This window comes from Panthera pardus, unplaced genomic scaffold (genome assembly GCF_024362965.1).
Source record: "Panthera pardus isolate Hobbes unplaced genomic scaffold, ASM2436296v1 HiC_scaffold_10, whole genome shotgun sequence".
NCBI classification, from domain to species: domain Eukaryota; kingdom Metazoa; phylum Chordata; class Mammalia; order Carnivora; family Felidae; genus Panthera; species Panthera pardus.
In genome coordinates, this window is record NW_026526655.1 from 22,288,768 (window position 1) to 22,311,837 (window position 23,070).

The 23,070-nt window shown below is 37.8% G+C and overlaps 1 protein-coding gene across 3 annotated transcripts in view; it reads left to right on the forward strand.

Annotated features, from left to right (window-relative positions):
* BARD1 (BRCA1 associated RING domain 1) overlaps positions 1 to 17,689 on the forward strand; it is an 82,751-nt gene extending 65,062 nt beyond the window's left edge. For all 3 annotated transcript variants that reach the window (XM_019446083.2, XM_019446084.2, XM_019446085.2), the window contains 4 exons: positions 2,811 to 2,943; positions 3,478 to 3,570; positions 14,071 to 14,168; positions 15,242 to 17,689. In XM_019446083.2, the coding sequence (XP_019301628.2) occupies positions 2,811 to 2,943; positions 3,478 to 3,570; positions 14,071 to 14,168; positions 15,242 to 15,574 (657 nt within the window). In that variant the 3' untranslated portion in view covers positions 15,575 to 17,689. The remainder of the gene's footprint in view (positions 1 to 2,810; positions 2,944 to 3,477; positions 3,571 to 14,070; positions 14,169 to 15,241) is intronic.
* Positions 17,690 to 23,070: the final 5,381 nt, after the last annotated feature.

Here is a 23,070-nt window from a genome sequence, read left to right on the forward strand (position 1 = left end):
TTTAGAGCTATTTTTATGGCACATATTTGTATAACTGACAATTATTGAATCACTATTTTTTACTATTATTTAGTAATTGAATGATCCATCAAGTGCACTACACTATTTTCATCTTAGGGAATGTTTACAGTGTTTAGGTTAGACATGGTAAAAGCACCTGATAACTTAGTGAATAGGAAAGATAACATATACAGAAATGTGATGTCAATATGTGTGTGATGTGTATAGCATGTCCAGTCAGACCTTTGCAACTTGAACCTCAGATGAATAATTCAGGAAACAACATTTTTTTGAGAAAGAGAGCGAGCATGTGTATGCGAGTCAGGGAGAAGCAGAGCAAGAGGGAGAGAGACTCTTAAGCAGCCTACATGCTCAGCAATGTGGGACTCAGTCTCATGAATATGAGATCATGACCTGAGCAGAAATCAAGAGTGACACGTTTAACCAACTGAGCCACCCAGGTGCACTTAGGAAACGGAACTTTTTTTTTTTTTCTTTAATTTTTTAAAAAATGTTTATTTATTTTGAGAGAGAGGGGACAGAGTGCAAGTCGGGGAGGGGCAGAGTGAGAGGGAGACACAGAATCCGAAGCAGGCTCTAGGCTCCAAGCTGTCAGCACAGATCCCAACGCGGGGCTCGAACCCACAGACCATGAGATCATGAACTGAGCTGAAGTTGGATGCCCAACTGACTGAGCCACCCAGGCGCCCCAGGAAACTGGACATCAACTTTAGTTTTCAAATAGTTTTCAAGTTTCAAGACTCAAGTGCTGAATATCGCCATTAGAAAAACCTTTCATAGAAATTTTTTTAAAATGTTGTGTATGTACTTACTTAATACATGGCAGAATTTCATTGAATATATTTTGAGCGAATGAATGATTAGAATCGATCTGTTTATAGATGTAGGTAACAACTTAGTGTTATAGGGTACGGCATTAGACTATGAATTATCACTACATTGATATGTGAATATTTAAACACTAACTTTCTCTAATCTAGTTGTTGAACTGCACTGGTGATCAGACCATACTGTTTCACTTTGTTCTTCAGAGCTTTTGAGAACCCCAAAATCCCATGCATACAAAGTCACACACGTTGGAGGGCCTTCTGTCTTGTATTTGACAATTACAGTACTGTGTTTGGCTTTTTATTCTTTAACACAATAGTGCTGATTTACTTTTTGTTTTCTTCTTTGCCGGGACATTGCTTGTCTTTTATCAGGTAGCTTTTGGCTGACTCTCCAATTCCATTTGTTAAATTCTCTTGGCTGCTGTTGAAGACATTAGCTCATTGTTTCTTTGAATCTTTCACTTGATGCTATCCATTGGTGTTTTCTCTTTATACTTGTTGTTTTTGTCTCCTGGAAGTTCTACTTCTTTCTGTACAACTGAAAATATTGGTCTTTGTTAGAGCAATTCTTTTTCATAGCTGCATTGAGTTATTACTGTTGGTGGATCTAGTCTATCTTCTGTATTTTCTTGTCTGTTTTAATTGTCTTGGTTTTGATAGGTAACTGTTTTGATGTTAAGAATTTGTTTTCTTGGGACACCTGGGTGGCTCAGTCGGTTGAGCGTCCAACTTCGGCTCAGGTCATGATCTCGTGGTCTGTGAGTTTGAGCCCCGTGGCGGGCTCTGTGCTGACAGCTCGGAGCCTGGAGCCTGCTTCGGATTGTGTCCCCCGCTCTGTCTGCCCCTCCCCCACTCATCCTCTGTCTCTCTCTCTCTCAGAAATAAACATTTAAAAAAATTAAAAAAAAAAAAAAGAATTTGTTTTCTGTTTTTGAGCTCAGTGTTGTTAGACGCTTTACTGTTCTTTGATTTATTTTTTATTTTTTTTAACATTAATTATTATTGAGAGATAGGGAGATACAGAGCATGAGGAGGCAAGGGGCTGAGAAATGGAGAGACACAGACTCTGAAGCAGACTCCAGGCTCTGAGCTGTCAATACAGAGCCTGACATGGGGCTCGAACTCACAAACAGCGAGATCATGACCTGAGCCGAAGTCGGACGCTTAACTGACTGAACCACCCAGGCGCCTCTAGTGTTCTTTGATTTTTTTACATAATCTCAGTTTAAAATGAAAAGACCAGGGGTGCCTTGGGTGGCTTAGTCGGTTAAGCCCCTGACTTTTGGTTTCAGCCCAGGTCATGATCTCATGGTTTGTGAGTTTGTGCCTGGCATCAGGCTTCATGCTTGCAGTGCAGAGCCTGCTTTGGATTCTCTGTCCCCCTCTCTGTGCCCCTCCCCTGCTTGCACACACTCTCTCAAAATTAAAAAAAAAAAAAAAAAAAGACCAAACCAAGTTTAACTTTAGTAGAATAAGTTAGTGGAGGGGAGATAGGGAATTAATAATTTTAAGTGGGTGTTTTGGGTTACTTAAGAAAAGAAGGTGGAACTCCTCACTGGCTTAGTCGGTAAATATGCAACTCTTGATCTCAGGGTCGTGAGTTCGAGCCTCACGTTGGGTGCAGAGATTATAAATAATTTTTTTAAGAAAGGCTTACTGGTGACAGAATGAAGTTATAAAATTCTGGAGAGATCCAGTTTAGAATCAAGGAAACAAGATGCCCTGCGTTTACATTACTATTTAGCATATTATTCTGGGGTGAGGTGGGGAGGAAGGACTATAAATTATTCAAATGCATTGAGCATTAGGTTCTGAGCCACAATTCGATGGAAATTATGGGGAATTACTAGATAGAGGAAGATAAATACTGAGATTCAAACTTCTATCAAGTGAAAGTTAATAGGTTTCTTTAGTTTTTAAATGATTTTAACACTGTGGTATCTCCCCTTTCATTAATAGACAAACACTGGTCAGCGTAGGGATGGACCTCTCGTGCTTATAGGCAGCGGGCTTTCTTCAGAACAGCAAAAAATGCTCAGTGAGCTTGCAGTGATTCTTAAGGCTAAAAAATGTGCTGAATTCGACAGTACAGGTGAGGATTTTTATATACTTACTTATTTTTGTCTGAAAAAAATTTTAAATAGGCAATCCTATTTTATTTGTAGAATTCCCCTCATCAATTATATGTTTTAATCATTGGGGAATGGCAGTATACTTTGAATCTTATAATCTAAAATGTTTTTACAGACCTAATTTAGTCAGGAAATGTAAAGTTTAAAGCTTTGCACATATTTTAGGACAGAACAGTGTGTCAGAAGGGCAAACTTATGTGTTTGCTAATGACAAATAAATTGTGTGCAATGTAATACTTTAATTCTTTAATTACAATTTGAAAATAAAAGAAAAATATATGTTAATGTGGCTTTAAGATACATGGTTTATGATCTGGTTTTTCATGTTGTTGGTCAGGATGGAGAGTGATACTTAGTTTAAAAAGTCTTATATCTAAGTATACAAATGGTTGCTTTTGAAGAAAATTCAGATTATGAAGCACAGACTAGTTATAATCATTGAAGAATTTTTTTGGTATATATTTGTTTCTGTTACTTCTTTTTTTGTATTCTAGTAACTCATGTCATTGTTCCTGGAGATACAGTTCAAAGTACCCTAAAATGTATGCTTGGGATTCTCAATGGATGTTGGATCTTAAAATTTGAATGTAAGTATTAGATTTGGGAGAACTACAAAATGAATTGAGTAGATTAATTTCATTTAAAAAAAAATTTTTTTTTAATGTTTATTTATTTTTGAGAGAGAGACAGAATGTGAGTGGGTTAGGGGCAGAGAGAGAGGGAGACACAGAAGCAGAAGCAGGCTCCAGGCTCTGAGCTGTCAGCACAGAGCCCGATGCGGGGCTCGAACTCACGAGCTGTGAGATCATGACCTGAGCTGAAGTCAGATGCTCAACTGACTGAGCCACCCGGGCACCCCAATTAATTTCATTTTTTATGGTGTACTACTGCCAGTAATTATTCAAGGAACTTAACGCTAATTTTTCTTACCTCTGGTTAGTCGCTGCAGTTTGAAAAAGCTTCCTTCCTATGTTGGTGGTATTGTTTAGATGTTCTTGATGAGTGTCCACAGAATTTTTTAGTCTTTTTTAAAGTCTTCTTTTTCACAATAGGAACTATTTTAATAAAGAGTAAATGGGTTTTAAGCTTCCAGCAATCCAACAATATATGTAACTTAAACACATTTTAAATATACTACCATGACGTGAAATAATTTGTTGCTTTTGCCTTATGATTTCTAAAAACTGTGTATGCTTTCTTAGTGATCCAGTATATTCTAGGAAGCTGTTAGGAGTTAGACTGCCTTGTACTCCCTGATTTGGGGCGATTGCACCAGACATTATCCAAACTCTTACCTGCTTCTGGTTGGTCCAGCACCACCACCTGCAGAGCTGCCTTCTACCTCCCCTGCTCTCACTTGTTTGCTTTTCCTGACCTTGGATTCACTTAGGACTTCAGACAGAAAGAAAGCTCCTATGGAGTTACTTCCTATTCTTCAGTAGCTAAAGTATCTACTTTTGATACGATGGCTGAAGTAGGACAATGTGTATACCTCTTCTGTTAACTAATTTTTTAGAAAAGAGTAATGGCTGTAAAGAGGTTGCCCAGGGAGTCTTGTGATGATGCAGCTGAGCGTCTGGACCCCAGTGGTGGGTACATCACACAGGGCTACACATGTGATTAAATTGTATAGACCTGCACACACTCGTGTGCACGCATGTAGCTGAGTGCGTGTATAACTATGAAATCAGAATAAGCCCTATAGGTTGTATCAGTGTCAGATTCTTCTGTAGTGTGTGGGGTGTTAACATTGGACACTGGAGGAAGGGCGCATGGGACATCTCTGCATCCTCCTATGAATCTGTAATTATTTCAGGTTAAAAAGTTAAAAAAGAGTAGTATTTTAGATGAAACTTTCTTTGTAAGAAGCGAATGATGGATTAGAATTAGCTTTAAGAAACTTTATGTTATGGCTTTGTGCTTTGAAGGTTTTATGATAGAAATGCTTGATTTACCAATATCTTAATTGTGTTATTAATTTAATCTCAGTTTGAAATTAATTTGGTTTGTAGAACAGTTTCCCTTTAGCAGTTGGTATCCGTGTCCTTTTTAAAGGCAGCCGCCACTCTCCTTGCAATGCCCGTGTCCACCCAGGGGTCAGACCCAGCTGAGGCTACGACTAGCACTGCCACTCATCTGTTCTCGTCCCTAACTGTTACTAGTCTCTCCTTTAGTCTCTCCTGGTCATGGCCAATTTAAGAAGTATAATAAGCAATTGGACTGGGTTATTACGTACATAGAAAAAAAATTTCTGCTTTACTCTTATTTTTGAACCTCTTTTTACCTTTCAAATCTGTGGCAAGTTTTATTGGGCTTCAGTCATTTTAAAACATTGATTTAAAATGGTTCCATGATGGTAGATGCTGTTTTACTGAACCTGCTGCAGAAATTTTGCCAGTGGTTATCAGAAGGAGTGGGTTTTCATAATAATAAGGTCTTAACAATGAAGAAGTCGTGTGAAATTTTGAATGTTAAGGCATTGCCGGTTAAGTCTAGTTCTTGTGAATATGTTCAACTTGCATCTGGTTAAATATACAGGCTACGTGATTGGTTTCCATAAAATCTGCCTTTAAGAAATGGAAGTTTTGTCAGTTTAATGGCTTAGCCATGTCATTTTTATAGAATCACCATGGACTCAAACTGACTCAATAGTGTGCCATTTGGTGATTCTCAGTCGTGAATAACACTCCAGTGTCAGTGCTTCTGTGGGATAAGGGTTGCATGGGATCTCTTACTGATTTTAAGACAGTTACTGTAAATAGTCACTGGGTGTATCAACAGAAGGCAAGAAACTGCAAATACCTTCTCTTCTAGTCTTTATTTCTCACTACATTGATCTTAGTGTCAGACGTGTCAGTTTGATTTTTAAAAATGTTCAAGTCTATTCAAAACTGTCTGAAAACATCCACATTGAAGAAAGATGAGGTGGACCAAAGCTTTCAAAATTAATTGTAAAGATTTATGACTTATTAAAACTAGGTCTTGTGTTTGAAGATATCCATTAGCTTGCTGGTAGACAAAATCTTTATTGGCTTAACTATACAGAAATGTCACTATTATCTTTTTTTTTTTTTTTTTTTCAACGTTTATTTATTTTTGGGACAGAGAGAGACAGAGCATGAACGGGGGAGGGACAGAGAGAGAGGGAGACACAGAATCGGAAACAGGCTCCAGGCTCTGAGCCATCAGCCCAGAGCCTGACGCGGGGCTCGAACTCACGGACCGTGAGATCGTGACCTGGCTGAAGTCGGACGCTTAACCGACTGCGCCACCCAGGCGCCCCGTCACTATTATCTTTTTATGGGATTTTCCATAAACCAAGAAGATTCAAGTGGGATTTTTTTGTTTTTTGTTTTTGAGGGGAAGTGGCACAAGGGCGGGAGGGAGAGAAGAGAAAGAGAAAGAGAAAGAAAGAGAAAGAAAAAAGCAAGCAGGGCTCACCTGAAGTAGGGCTCATGTACACCTGAAGCAGGCCTCAAGCTTATCCAAAACAGGGCTTGAGCTCTCCCAATGTGAGACTCGAACTCATGAACCATGAGATCATGACCTGAGCCGAAGTCAGATGCTTAACAACTGAACTACCCAAGAGTCGTCAAGAGGAAATTTTATCTAAACTTTTCTCTGTGGATAATTGACTCATTTAACAAATTAAACAAATTTGAACACACGAACACTAGAGAATTACTGCTAAATTTAATTATTGGATATTTTCTGTTTAACCATGTTTTGTCTTACGTGGTCCATCTCTTATTTTTTCCATGTGATATGTGAGAGTATATTACAGTGTCGTAGTTAATGCATATACCAACAAAGATTCTGAGATTAAGCCATAGTGATACTGTTGTACCAGCCATCTGTTTTGTAGTTTTTATTTCGTAGAAATGGGAAATAGAGATAGGAAAAGTTCCTTAAGATTAAATTTTAGGGCTTATGCCCTGGTCTGGTGCCAGTTCCTCACAGGCAACGTAGAACCATCATTGTCCAAAGGTTGTTAAAACATGTCTAGAATGAAAAAAATAGAAGATGCATGAATACGTAATTTTTATCGCCCTTCTAGACTGTGAGTAAGGTGGCACTGCGTGCTAAAGATGTAACCTAGCCTTCAAAAGGGGGAAACCTCTTTTACTGACCTGTCCTTGTAGTACCCTGCTTTCAAAATTTCCTCCAGCCTAACCTTTAAAAAAAAATTTCTTTTGCCTTTTCATTTCTCATCTCAGTGTGAAGAGGAGAGCAGATGGCTGTCATCTTTTCTTTAGTAATCTCTCTCTCTTGCCCACTCTCATCTCAGTTTAAATACAGTTGCTGCTGGAGAAGGTTTGAAATTCCTTAGCACCAGAGGGCATTGCTGGGGGAACGTGCCCAACATTTTACATTGGGCTGGCGTCTGTGAGGTGAGGAGGCACCACATAGGGTACTTTGTTTGTGCTTTTGTTTTTGTTTTAGTTGAGGACAATGGAGCCTAAAAGACAATCGTTATACAATCATATAACCTCGTAGTCAGGTTAACAGACTCACACTTTTCCATTACAATGTTTCTTCAAATTGTATTCACTTCAATAAAATAGAATCTGTTCAGTTCTATTTAAACTTTGCTAATTACCAAAAAGTAAATATACCAAAGCATTCTATCAACTAAGATTGATAGGCAACTTCATGCTTACAGAAATCCTTCACCAAAAATACTCTGAGGATTATTTTTTTGAAGTAACATCTTTTGGGGCACCTGTGTGGTCCAGTTAGGTAAGCCTTTGACTTCGGCTCAGGTCATGACCTCACAGCTCGTGAGTTCGAGCCCCGCACCGGGCTCTCTGTGCTGACAGCTCGGAGCCTGGAGCCTGCTTCGGTTTTTGTGTCCTCCTCTCCCTGTCTGCCCCTCCCTCATTCATGCTCTGTCTCTCTGTCTCTCAAAAATAAATAAACATTAAAAAAAAAACAAAAAAAAAACATCTTTTGATCTAATAGCCCCACTTCTGAGAATTTGTCCTAAGCCAGAAATACGGAAGAAATACGGAAAATAACATTTTCATTGTTATTTCTAATAGCAGGACATAGGGGGAATAAATATGAAAGAATTAAGAAAAGTTTAAAGATAGTTTCTGAAAAAAAATCATGTTATTGTACGATAATGGTTACATTTGAAGTATTATAAAAAAGGATTGTTTACATTTTAAAAAAGCATAAAACAATTATATCTTCACTTTTAACCCTAGATAAATGTGTGAAAGCATACAGGCAAAGGAACAATCAAAAGAAAACTGGTGGATTAATAGGCAGAGTCCTATTTGTAACACTTTTGAAAACAATGTGTGTCGGTTGAGTGAAATCCATGCTCTCTGGAAGAAATTTAGCTTCTCAAATTTGAATAACAATTAGAAAGTATATCTTCTTTTTCAACTTTCCAAAGATTAATTGTATAGGTAAGAGCTTCAGTGTTTATCAGGAAAGTTAGAACCTGTGTGTACATTTCTGTAGTCTAACATGCCAGATCTTTTACACCTGTTCTCTAGACTACCAAGGACATTTTGTTATGGTGATTGTCCTGCCAATCAAAGAGGAAATTCCTACATACATAAACTTTTTTTTTTTTTTTTTTTTTTTTTTTTTCAACGTTTATTTTATTTTTGGGACAGAGAGAGACAGAGCATGAATGGGGGAGGGACAGAGAGAGAGGGAGACACATAATCGGAAACAGGCTCCAGGCTCCGAGCCATCAGCCCAGAGCCCGACGCGGGGCTCGAACTCACCGACCGTGAGATCGTGACCTGGCTGAAGTCGGACGCTTAACCGACTGCGCCACCCAGGCGCCCCTACATAAACTTTAAATATATGACTAAAAAAGAATACCAAGTACGAATTTTTAAATTATTTTATTAAGAAGAGGTTTTGGATATTAGACTGAGTTTGATCTTTAACCACAACTCTAAAAAGGGAATTATTTTGATATTATGAATAATACAGGGTTTTAGAATTGATACCCATATTTTGCCTAAGAAAATTTTATGATACAGCCTATAATACATTTTTAAGATAGAATTTGACCTGCTTCTCAATATACGTTAAGTAAAATAAATAAATTCAGCATACTACCCCATGAAGAAATCTGTTTTTATATATAAATATGTTTGTAGTTAGAATACTGGCCTAAAAAGTAGCCAGAAATAGCCAGTTGTTAACTGGTATTTATATAGAATTACAAAACCTAATGATCTGCAGTTGTGTTTCCTGTGATATCCCAAGTCTAGATGTTGATGATGGCCTGAGTGGAACACTGAGCTTTTATTTTATATTTTCAGCCTTCATTTCATTGTCCTTCCACTCTTTTCTGTGGCATTTTGTAATATGGGACTTATTTCTTCTTGTACTGGCCACCCAGGTTTTCAGAAATTGCAGGGAGAGCATAAGTTGTTTTTCCATTTTTTTGTCACAGTTGTGTAAGGTTTCCTGTGATGATTTCCTTTTTTCTAAAGTTTAGTGATATCATAGGCTCTTTGCTTAAAAAGCGCAACTGAAAAGCATTTGAAAAATAAATTATTTTGTTTGTACAATTTGGATATTCATTTTTAATAGAGTCAGAGGGTAAATTCTTCAATATTTATTTTACTAATATTTTGAGTTCCATAAGTGTCCACTTTGGATATAATGACGTATTTATTAGGACTTAATTTTGACATAGAATGATGTTTGATTCTGTATTTTATTTGTTTATTTTTTTAGGACATTACATGTTGGCTGAGAGTGATCTTTAATTCTGAAATTTTCAGTGCTATTTCAGCTATGGATAGCTCCAGAAAAATAGGAGTTCTTTAAAATAAGGGTTTATTTACTGCTCTAGGTTTTGAAGAAAAAGAGCAGATTCTATAGCCCTTCATGGAGGGGTAGTTTCCCCCTCTGGACATTTAACAGATCTCCATGTGAAAGCTTTATTCCATCTTCATTGTATTCTGTAATCATTTGTGTATAGCTGTGGTTTCAAGGACCTCTTTTTTCCTACTCCTTCCCATTTCCATGATGTAAAACTAGATTTTTTCCCCCTTCTAAAACTAGATTAAGATAAAGCTGATTAAGCTTAGTATAGATTCACAAACATCACCAGCGGTTTGTGAAAATACACATTCATTGATATATGTGATGTTATGAGATGTAGGAGGTTAAGAGTGGTTACTAGAGATTTAGAATGAAGGAATATTTTTCTGTATAGTACAAGCTTCTCTTAAAGCCATTGTAGCCCAGAATCCATAGGCTGCATTACTATGCAAAGATTCCAGGCTTTACTAAGGTAGCCAGAGCTCCCTTAATGACTGAGTTAATGACTTTGAGTTAAGCAGCACTTGGGGAATTGAGCTGCTTTCCCATATATAAAAAAGTAATAAGATCGGGGCCAAAGGAAAGCTTACCTGAAATAGTAGACATGATCAGGAATATATCTGGGTTAAAAGAATTTCTGAGTTTTAAAAAACCGGTACTTCATTCCTATATTTCTGAAAATGGTAGTTTCAGTCAAAATCCCAAAACAATGAACATGTGAAAAGGAAGAAAGGATCTAAACTTTTTATAAGGATAGTGGCTGGACACATTATAAAGTATCTATCATTCCGGCATATGTAGAAATCTGTGTTTACATAAATAACATAGCTTATTTACCTAGTTATTTCAGTTTGGAAATTATTAGCTGAGAAAGCTAATAAGTGGTCTTGTATATGCTGCTTATTTCTTCAAAAGAGAGGATAAAGGATAAGTTCTTTCTGCTGAACTATTTTAGTGACGGATGATGAAATAATGACGACTTTGCCAAGTACATGGTATAAACATAACACATTTTTTGGTTAAATTTTAAGAAGTATCTTTTAATTGGAGGAAAGTGGCCTATTTTTAAAGTTTTTTTTAATGTTTATTATTTTTGAGATAGATAGCAAACAGGGAAGGGGCAGAGAGAGTGAGAGAGAGAATCCCAAGCAGGCTTCTCGATATCGGCACAGAGACCAACACAGGGCTAGAACCCACAAACTGCGAGATCATGACCAGAGCGGAAATCAAGAGTCAGATGCTCAACCGACTGAGCCACCCATGTGCCCCAGAAAGTGGTCTATTTTTAAATTTTGACATACATATAGAGAGAATAAGCATTACAGTATATATTGTATTTTGGATGATTTTATGTCAGTGGCTGTTATGAAAGTTCTGATACTTTGTTTAACACAGAAGATGGGTTTAAGAATTTTTGCTGCAGTTTGCTTAACTTTTTATTGAATAAATAAAAATTTGTAAATACTATCCATTGTTTTGACTTGTTAATTAGGTCATATTTTGCCTGGTAGATTCTTCCATTTCATTGATGATGTTAATGTCTCACTTTAAATTGCTGAAAGTTTCTTTTTTTTTTTTTTTTTTTTACTTTTAGTAAATCTTGGTTTACCTCAAAAGAGGTTCACTAGAAAATTGATACAAATTTGTAATTTTTGTAAATGTTGAGAAGAGTAGCAACTTAGGCATCAGATTAAGTAAAATCATTGATTCACTAAAAACAAAGCCAAATGCATTGTTCGCCCCATACCCCCTCCCCCAGGATAGTCGGCACTTTTTGCCATTTGTTATACTTTTTGCTAATCTCTTAAAAAATATGGATCCTCCTACTTAGTCATCTACTAAGTGGTTATATGACTTATTGTAAGAGAGGTACAATACCTTAAATCTGTGTAGAAAATGCCTGGCATTTCCTTAGATGCTTCATTTTTTTTTTTTTTTTTTTTTTTAAACAAAGAGTAAAGCTTAAAGAAGAAAAAAGATTAAAAAAACTGCTCTAGGAATTGGAAGATATCAGAGTTCTCATCTCCATTGTGTCACTGAGAAAACTGCTTAAATCTCTTAAGACTTCAGTCTCTATCTGAAATGAAGAGGTCGATTAGACAAAGCATCAAGAGTTTCAAATTGGCAGCCTGAGGACCAGAGCAGATACGACTTATGTGGACCAGCTCTGTCCCATGTAGCCATTCAAGTTTCAAGTTTCAAGTTTCCTGTACATTTCCTAGTGGTTGCAGTCTCCCCAGCTTCCTACCACTTAACATGATGTTCCTCACACATTTACCTAATCTGAGGGCCCTCGGAGACACTCGAGTTGCAACCCTTGGACTAGATGTCACTCCTGACTTTCAAAAATTGATGTTTTCTGTGCTGTGACAGCAATTAACAATACTTAGTCATCATTCAAACATGTTATTAAAGACCTGGACACTATTCTTTAATTTTCAGGGGGAAAATGCTTTATTTTGTTCTTTAACTTGATATAAGTGGCACAGAGAGTTGGCAGATTGTTGCTTAGAATAAGAGTACATCAGAGGAATGTATTCTTAATTCAACTCACTAATTAGAGCAATGGATTTTCCTGTCTTACCCTATAGAACTGTACGAGCATCTGCTATAAAGCTGTAAGTTTTATGATTTGGGGCACCTTCCCACTACAGAAGCACTGAAACAGCCATGCTGCCCTGTTTGTGACTGCCCTGGGCAGTTTGTGACATTCTTGTCTGCTGATTGATACTAATGCCAGCACGGTGCCAGGATCAAAAGATACCAGTGTAATAAATAGGCTTTTTTGACAGTTTAAATAATCAACCAAATAAATTTGCAAAATGGGTAAGCAGCCGGCATAGGCACAGCCCATTTATTTATCCTTGTAGTTAGACATTTGCCATTCACTTGTTACAGTAGTTACCATGGGAGTATTCAGTCCTTGACTTTATATGCTGGCATGTTCATCTAAAGATACTGATAGGAATGTTCTGCAGAGCTATAGGAAAGGAGGTTTAGGAAGGCGGGGCGGGGGGCGGGGGGTGGCTCATGCTGAAGAGATAAGAAGTAAAAAAAAATATTCACATGTAAAATAATGAGTTTAAGGTAAGTCCACGATTTAGATTGCTAATGTTTTTTAGGTTGGTTTTTAATATAGAAACAGTATATGATGTAAGCACACTGGCAGTGTCTCTGGTATGATACTTTGACCTAGTCAAAATTTTTGAGACTCCTTTTCAATAGACAGTACATATTTTAATATTAGCTCCATTAGAAAGATAGTTTTTTACTCAGTGGGCAATTATTAAAAAATTACAGTATTTTTAAAATGCAATTTTTATGCAATGCAGAACCCAACAGTTTTTATAGAACCATTATATTTATGATAAGTTAGTGAGAATAATAAGATTCAGAAATTCATCATAACAAACCTTGGCTAAATATGAATTTTGTATTAAAAACATTGGGAGAAGGCACACCAAAGCATAAGCAAAACTAACAAATTAATAATCACATGATAGGGAATTATAGATATCCCAGAGTTGAATGTTGAATTTGAATATACGTTAATAGTCCCAGGTTAAGAAAAAAGTTCAGTCTCTTGACAGAGCTCTGCTTTTGGAGAGATGGAGAATTCGGTTGTTAAAATCTTCTGACTTTTATATATTAAAGCAGCATCTTGGATCATCTCTATTGAAACATCTCTAAAGCATTTGGCATATTCTCCAAGTTGTCCGTGGACGGGAGACTTCAATTGTGTACCTGTCAAATCCCAGACCTGTCCCAGGCTCTGGGACAAGCACTGTAGTGTCCCTACTGGGTGCCCAGCTGAGCTAGGTGTGTAGACCCACTGAAGAATCTAACAGGAGGGTAGACCTAGGACTGGAAATGAGAGGTGCTGCTGGTAGGCCCTCAGGTTCAAACCATTGTGGGCTGCACTACATGAGGGACTTTTTATTCACCTTCATTTTGGTAATTGGTATAAATAAAAATTTAGATTTGTATAATTGCTGTGAACAGCGTATTGATTTAGGTTTCTCAGAAAAGAAACTAAAATTAGTGTTCAGTACTACTTCATTGTTCAGTCCTCTGAAGGAAAGATTTTTTTATATTTTCTTTACGTGGAAAACATTTTTAATCATATTTTGTTTTTAACATAAATAAGGTGTCTGTTTCTGTTTCAGAACAATACTTAAAACAGTGATGGAGAAGAAAAGTCATCTAGGTAAATTGTTTCAGTAAGAAACAAATACTTGATATTTATTTTCCTCTTATCCTTTTTTTTTTGTTGTTGTTGTTAGGGGTGAAAGCATGTCTACAAAGAAAAGCATGTGAACAGGAGGAAAAGTATGAGATTCCTGAAGGACCACAGCGAAGCAGGCTCAACAAAGAACAGCTGGTATTTTTCTTTTGTTACTACTTTCATTGTTCTTATTATAACTTTATATCATCACCATCAGGAAAAACTTCTCTTGCCCTTTCAACAAGTACAGGTGACTGATTAAAATTTTAATTGTGCTTATTTCAAGCACTTGATTCTGAGAGATGATCACAATGAGCAGTAAAATCCAGAAGGTGATAATTTCATACTGTTAATGGATTGTTGGCATCTTGAACATTCCCATAAACCTTTCAGAATCTGGGGAGAAGTCTCAGATGCAGAAAGTCACTTGAAAGAAGACTTATGGCTGCTGCTTGTATTGAGTTCCCATATGTCTTTATTGCCACATACTGCAGGTTTAATGGATGCTATTCCATTATCCTGTGTACATATATATATTAGAAATGACGAAGAAGAATTTTCGCAGAAGACAACTGTGAAACTTTTTTATTCAATAGAACACAAAGAAATGTGTTTCATAGCTAATTGGATCCCTAGCCATGGCATCATAACATACTCTACCCCAAGGAATATGTATCTGGAACCCTGGAGGCCACCCTCCCGCCAGGACTGTCCTGGAGACCTGAGGTTGGTAACATATAGAGACCTGAGTAAGGATGGGCAGAACTGGATAAAGATCCAGAGAAATGATGTTACTCCTATAATTTTATTAAATGTAGCCCAGGATCCCTGAAGTACATTTCAGATACCCTAGGAATTCTTGAGGCTTTAAGTCCCACCAAATATGAATAACATTCTGTTAAAAGAAGTGTGATGAGCAGTGTTTGTTTGCTTTTTAAAATACATACCCGCACACACTCATTCCCACATGCATACGCAAAGCACACCTAAAATCTGAAGGGGGGAAAGTACCTGAGATGGCGACTCAAGGAAGCAATCATAAATAGGAAATCTATAAAGCGAAGTCTTTTTCCTGACCCAGTAGTGTACTTGAAATGCAGCTTATCCCAGCACTTCTTTGAAGCAGCTTCTTAACTGCTCATGACTATTTATCTTTATTTTCCTCATTCCTATGCAGTGTTTTTAAATGTTTTCATCTGCTTTTAACAAGTTTTTTCTTGTTATTTCAGTTGCCAAAGCTGTTTGATGGCTGCTACTTCTATTTTGGGGGAGCCTTCAAACACCATCCAAAGGACAACCTTGTTAAGCTTGTCACTGCAGCTGGGGGCCAGGTTCTCAGTAGAAAGCCCAAGCCGGACAGCGACGTGACTCAGACCATCAATACTGTCGCGTACCATGCGAAAGCTGACTCCGATCAGCGCTTCTGCACGCAGTATATCATCTATGAGGATCTGTCTAACCATCGCCCAGAGAGGGTGCGGCAGGGCAAAGTCTGGATGGCTCCTTCCAGCTGGTTTATAGATTGTGTGATGTCCTTTGAGTTGCTCCCTCTTGACAGCTAAATATCGCACCAGATTAATGTTTCAAATTGAACTTACACAGTGTGAGAACCAGCCATTGCACTGTTTTCATCATATACATGTTTACAAATAGGTAGACTCATTCATGCACGTTTTTTCCTTGAATTAAAAAAGAAAAAAAAAAACTTATGCCAGATTAGGAATTCATTCTGTGTTTGCCATTTAGATGCTGAGATTGCTTTGAAGGATGTTTCTTTTTAAAACTGGTGTATGTTTTGATTCATCATGTCTTTTTATTCAGATCATCAGCTATTAAAGATTAAGGAGAGAGTTTCAGAACTATGGGTTAAATATACAAGTAGTATCATTATCATCTCAGCCTTTTAATGTTCTTTGATGAAAAAAAATCCACACTTGCTGCCACCAGCAAAAATACTTCCCATCCTTTGGTGAACAAGGAATATTGTCAAATAATTGATTCTGGCTTTATTGTAATGAAAGTAGAGTACCTGGTCCTAATGTACCACCACAGGTGTTAAATTCTTCTGTCTACAATTGTCGTCATCTTACGTTGTGTTTAGTTTCTTATAATGTACGTGGATGTCAGTTCCTACATTTTTATCCCTTTTTATCTATTCATCAAGAAATCATGACTTAAACCATAACATTATTCTTAGGTGGTGAAAACATCGGGCTTATGGTACATATTTTTATTGTATATACTTGCTTATTGTTAGCTATCACTTTGTAACTGTGTTTCTCTACAGTATATGTATGTATAGATACACTTAGAGTATATGTATATATATATATACACTTATAAATACATATACACACTTAGAGCATTTTCTTTAACACATTTTAGTATCAATATTGCTTAGAAGGTCTTACTAGACTAGCAAATTGTCAATCAAATATTAACAATTTAGGAACCAGTCTTTCTCTGGTAGACCTTGCTATATATGCTAAAATAATTGTTTTTGAAGGTCTTAATTTCTTTTTTTGTAAAGGTTTTTTTTTTTTTTTTTTTTCCGCTTTAGATTGCTGTGGAGGCAGAAGTTGGGGATTACTTGATTTAGAACAGATTTTTGTCCATGTGATACATAAGGCTCTAACAGTAAGTCTAAGGGTAGGAGTGGGAAGGACTTACTTCTAATACCAAGACAGTTAAGGTTTGATGAGAAGAGTGGACAGGACACCACCTGAGAATGGGAGGCCTGGGGGAGGTTCCTCTGATTGAAGTGTTCTCATTTGTGAATGAATCGACAAGGTAAATGAGATCATTTAAAAATATTCTTTAAGAAGCAGAATTCTTGAGTAAGTCTCCCTAGAAATTGAATCTAGTGCTAATATTAAAGACATAGGAAGGGAGACACTGTGGGCCCGGCCAGGTTTGGTCCCTGGTGGGCTAGAGAACAGTTTAAGTCCTGGATGAGAATACTGAGAGTGTGAAGTTAATAAGCCTATTAAAGTTCATTTATTTGTAAGTTTGAGATTCTGCGGATTATTTAAAAATAAATTTTATTGTAATTCCTCTTTTGACATGTTACTTTTCCATATCAAGAAATGCACTATGTAAATGCAGTGATAAACTGTGGACCCTGACCTTCAAGGATGAATCGGCTCTGAAAAAGCTCTCCAACCAGTAATGTGTTTGTCCCACATTTCATCCTAATGGAGAATGATGAACACCATAGCACCAAACAAATCTGAGGGGTTAGATAATGTCTGGATTACATAATTTAAGACTCTCTGGGATTTGGGTTGTCATTTTTGACTTATAACTGACTTTTAGTCACTTTCTATTGCCTCATCGGTCACATTTCCTAGACAGGTTTGTGTGTGTTCCTCTGATTTGAATCCCTGTTTGTGAAACAGCTTTGAGGGTTGCCGCTCACTCTCCTTCAGTCATTTTCTGTGTTTATCCTCCCTCTCCCTTCGTTGTACTGTGTCTACCACTATTAAGCAGTTGTTTTGTAGTTTTTCTTTGGTTTCTTTAAATATATTTTGACAGCAGTTGGTTGATGTTAAGCTGTTAAATCTTGTGATTTCCGTATAGATACACTTGTAACTGTTTCCATTTTTTGATCATAGATTCCAGCTTCTTTTTTGTTTACTACAAATCATTAAAGTTACTTGTGTTTCTATATCTCTGTATCTTCTATAGAAGTAGCTCATTCTGCACCGTTGAAGAACAACACAGGTTAGCAAGACCTGTGCTAACAAAAGCTTATCTTTTGGGACATTAATGCATTGCAATTAATTTTGGATAGAAATATTTCTAAAGTATATTAGGCACTTTATTACGTTACATAAATTTGTCTGAATACAATGTAACCTTGATAGTTGGAATCCTCATTAAGGGCATCAGTTATTACAGGATGATTCCTTCATGGTTCCGTTAAAGCCAGAGGGTAGGTGGCTTGGCCACAGTATTACACATGGCTGCTTTCTAGTTCTGCCTGCGTTTTGTAGTTTTTTTCCCCCTTGGCAGCCGCTACTTTGTCACTACTTATCTGTTCCCCTTAATACTTTACCCTATCTAACTTTTTTTTTCTTTTGACTTGCTAAGGAATGAAAACCAGGTGGGAAGTATATTAGAATTATGAGCAAAATGGGGATAAAGAATGTGTGAGGGTTTTGGTGATTCACCCATGAGTTAGATACTTCAATTTTGTAGATAAGATTTACCATTTATTCTGCCTGTCTTGACTTCTTTAGAGACTGCTTTGTGAATTTGGTGATTAGGTGACCTCTGCATGTTTTGGGAGGTTTGATGTTTCTTTGGGACTAAGAAGATTCAGGGAGGGGCAGTCACGTTGCACATTACCTGTAATTATCTCCTTGGGTTGGGGCAAAAACAGTGCCCGTTGTGATTTGAAAGTTCGTGGACCTCATCACAGTCACAGATGTATATTCTCTTCTATAACCAGAACACATTAAAATGACAGGAAATAATATTTAAGAACTGTAAGCCACTTTTTTGTTTGAAGATGGACTGCCCTACAAATTGTGAACTTAACATATGATTTTATCATCAAATCACCCAATAAGTAAAAACTAAGCAATTACAATCTTTTTTCAGTCAGCTAATACATATTATGTTTGGCTACTTAGTTGCATACTGTCTTATGAATTAAGGATTGCTGATTATTTGTGTGCCTTTCTAAGGCACATACTGCACCTTTTGATAACTGGAAGTTGTTAATTAGGATGGCATTGTGGGAGAAGTGGGGAAGGCACCAGACTGTTCTGTGACCTGGCTTAGAAGGTTGATGACTAACTCTCCAGACCCAAGGAGGATTCCTTTGGCCCTCAGTGCTCCCATATGCCTGTGCAGGCCACTTCCAGAAGGTCAGTAAGCCTCCTGTCAGGCTTGGAGATTGGATTAAAGATACTGGTGGGGGGGGGGGGGGGGGGTTGTGGATGGGGGGAGGGGTGGTGAGAGGGCATGACTCCTGTGCAGGCTTTGAAGTCTGTTAGACCTGGATTTGTGTATCATCCCTTTACTAGTTTAGCTAACCTGTGTCTGCGTTTATGAAGTGGGAAAGATGCTCCCCATCTCACGTAGATGTAAAGATGGAAAAAGCATTGAGCACCTTGTTTGTTGCACTCACAGGATCAACCTCCTGAAACCTTGGTGAGCAATATACGTCAGAGACTGCTCTAAAAGCTCATTAAAAGGTGGCTTTGGGTAGCAAGGCTCATCTCAGTCCTCAGTAGTCCTGCCTGTTGTCCCCAGCCTCTGCTCTACTGTTTGCTGTCCTGTCTTCACGTTGCTGGGGTTAGTCTTAACAATGAGGACCTGGCCTGTCTAATTTCTCACCTCTGACCTCTCTCCCCATCTCTGAAGTGTCCCCATCTGTGTGGCCTATCCTGCCCATTCAGCGAACACTTGATTCAGCTTTCATCCCATGGATGCATCTATTTTGGGTACCAGGATTGCTTGGGTCTCCACACTTGAGATAAACACCCCTTTATTCATTTACTTGGGTTTTGGACATACTAAGTTAATCTACAACCCAGAAAAATCGCTGTTACCATTCTTACCTTTTTTTTTTTTCCCCTCTTCAAGTGTACACAGAGCTTTTATAACTAAGGAATAAAACCCTGAATATACTTTGACTTCCCATATTTTTCCACGTGATTAAATATTCTTGTATGTAATTTCCAATAGTTGTAGCCTATCAACAGGATGATGATAATTTAACTAAATCCCTGCTATTGTATATTTGGGTTATTTCAGCTATAGGTAAGTCTGTATAAACATTGTTGTGATAAACATTGGTCCTGGGGGAAGGAGGAGGTTTTCTTTACAATGTCAAGCTAAGTTACCACCTGTCGTTACTATCTCTAAAAAATGCAGTGCGCACCCTACACAATTAAATTAAGACCTGTAGTTACACTTAAAATACAAAAATTAGAAAATGAGCCTTAATTGATTGCTATGATTTTCATGAATTGCTGAGACTTTACACATAAGGTTCAAAACACTCCCACTCTTACGGTTTAGAAACTAACCAGAAGGGACGCCTGGGTGGCTCAGTCACTTGAGCGTCTGAGTCCGGCTCAGGTCATGATCTTGCGGTTCGTGGGTTGGAGCCCCAGATCAGGCTCTGTGCTGACAGCTCAGAGCCTGAAGCCTGCTTTGGATTCTGTGTCTACCTCTCTCTCTGCCCCTCCCTCCCTCCCTCCCTCCCTCCCTCCCTCCCTCCCTCCCTCTCTCTCTCTCTCTCTCAAAAATGAATAAATGTTAAAAAACCTAAAAAAAAAAAAAAAAAAAAAAAAAAAAACCAGAAAAAGGAAGGGGGAAAAAAAAAAAAAAGAGGAATCTTAGGCCTTTCGGTAGAGACCTCAGAGATCACCTTGCCTATGTTAAGATGAGGAAACAGGCCTGGGGAACTCAAGAACCTTTCATTGGCAGGGCCCAGATTAAGTGTGTGTGTTCCCTTTATTGTGCCAAACCACCTCCCAAGCTACATTGCTTTAAGTAAATTGAAGTGTTTGCTATTACAGAAGCCTGTCATCTTGTACTTAAGTGAGCTTATTGGGCTGGTCTGGACATCCAGAAGGTGAGATGGCATCTACCCCAAATGGGCTGCAGCCCCACTTTTACCTCAGCAAACATTATTAATTACTACATCTGTTTTGAGAACAAAAAGAGTCTTAAAATCTTTTTCAGCTTGTGTTTCAGGCAGCCACAACCAATTGGTGAAGTTGGTTTATCAGAGGAGATTTTTGCCATCACTAAACAGAACCATGCCTTAAAAATTGAAGTGATCTTCATGTGTTTATTACTTTCCCCACAGCATGCCAAAAGTATAGGGACATATTGCAGTCAATAATTGTGGCTCGGTACAGAAATGGTTCTCAACTGGCAGGGCATGTCCTCTTAGTTGGGAGTTAAAAGGGTTAAAACAAAAACAAAAACAAAAACAAAAAAATGCTCCAAGATAAGGAAAGAGTAGGAAGGAGAAATATATTTGAAAAAGCTTTCTAGGTGATTTTTATGCCATCATTTACCACAGCTGCAAGTCATTGCCTGGCACAATTTATTGTTGGAAAATTCCTTTCAAAATTGTATTTCTGATTCAGGCACCTAGTGCAATGCAAAACGTGTGTGTGTATGTCCAAACGTGACCATATATTTTGTATGTAATGTGTCTGATTCCCTAAGACAAGCATTTCTGAAATTGAGGTATGTAGACTTTGATGGAGAATACAGTGATGCATATGCCTCATCATCGCTACTGTTCCCATCGTAATAATGACTTCTTTTCCTGTGAGTGCTGATGTTCTGACACCTGGTGGTAAATTGGGATTATTTTTCTGGGTGGTGGAGGTAATGGTTAGCAAGGGTGATATTTAATTTATTTTAAAAGGGAATTAATACATTCTTAAAAGTAAACCAAGTCTGAAGGTTTTCTTCTACTAACCTTTCTTTTGCAGCTATGTGACAGAAGCATGAAGAGTAGGCAGTTGACTTTCAGTAAGTATCCTCTTATTTAAAGGGCTATGCAAAGATTCACTGGTATTATGCATAGGAGTTTTCTCTTTTTTTGAAAAAATATACATCTGGCTTTAAATTTTCAAAAGAGGTTGAAAAAGAGTCTGATACTGGTCTACTCGCTAATGTGTACATTGATTCATTGGATATTTATTGGGAAGCTACTGGATATCAGGCTCTGTTCACTTCGAACAACTAAGATGAATAAGACATGGCCACAACCCTTAAGGGGCTTATGCTCTAGCAGGAGAGCCAAACAAGTAAAGGAGTAAAGTAGAAAGTAAAGATTGCACAGGCATTGCTCTTGGGGAAGCAGGACCCTGAGACCTATGCAGGAGAAACGCCTTGGTGGAGTCCTGCACACCAATGGGCGTGTCTATGTCAGGACATACTTCTGTTTTTTTTTTCTTTAATGTTTGTTTGTTTATTTATAGTTTTTACTTTTGAGAGAGAGAGAGAGAGAGAGAGTGCGCGCGCGAGCGAGCACGAGCAGGAGAGGGGCAGAGAGAGAGGGAGACACAGAATCCCAAACGGGCTCCAGGTTCTGAGCTGTCAGCACAGAGCCCTATGCAGGCTTGAACTCACGAACTGCAAGATCATGACCTGAGCTGAAGTCTGATGCTCAACTCACTGAGCCACCCAGGCGCCCCAATGTTTATTTATTTTTGAGAGAGAGAGACAGAGCGTAAGCAGGGGAGAGGCAGAGAGAGAGAGGGAGACACAGAATCTGAAGCAGGCTCCAGGCTCGGAGCTGTCAGCACAGAGCCCGATGCGGGGCTCAAACTCACTAACCGCGAGATCATGACCTGGGCAGAAGTCGGAAGCTTAACTGACTGAGTCACCCAGACGCCCCAGGACATACTTCTAAAAGTCTACCTCACCTACTTGGCAGAAGAAACAACCAGTGCTTGTTCTGGACATAATCAAGTATTTTTTGAAAGGGTACTGAGGACTCGTTCTTAGGATCAGATGACTTAATATTTGCCATGATATTCACTAAGAATTTTTTGATTCCCCTTGAGTGATATGTCTTGTCTTTTGCAGAAGAGAATGACATTTTATCCATATTTTATTAGAGGGATTTTTTAAATTATTTTTTCCTTTAATTAGGAAGACAAGTCAGAAATAGGAAATGCAGCTTGCTGAAGCCATGAATAGGAAATGAGTTTTTTGCTCTCAGTGTTTAATTTGCTAAGTTAGCAAGTTTAATCTCAAGATAATTTAAAGAGTAGTTGAAGCTCTCTAGATTTCATCTACCTTTTTGAAAAAAAATGCATCATTTTAATATTCATACTGGTTTTCTCTGAATTCAGATGTAGTCATTAGAAGGAAGATTTTCTCTTTTTTAATGTAAAAAACATTTTTAAATGAATTGTTGCTATTTTGAAATTTTCCATTTTATAGGGAATTAATTTGTGTACATAGTTTAAAAAGTGAAGTAGTGTTAAAAGGTTTAGACTAAAATGCGTCAGTCTCCTATATTAGTTTCTACTCAGAAACAATCACTTTGTACTCTTTTAGTTAGAAGTTT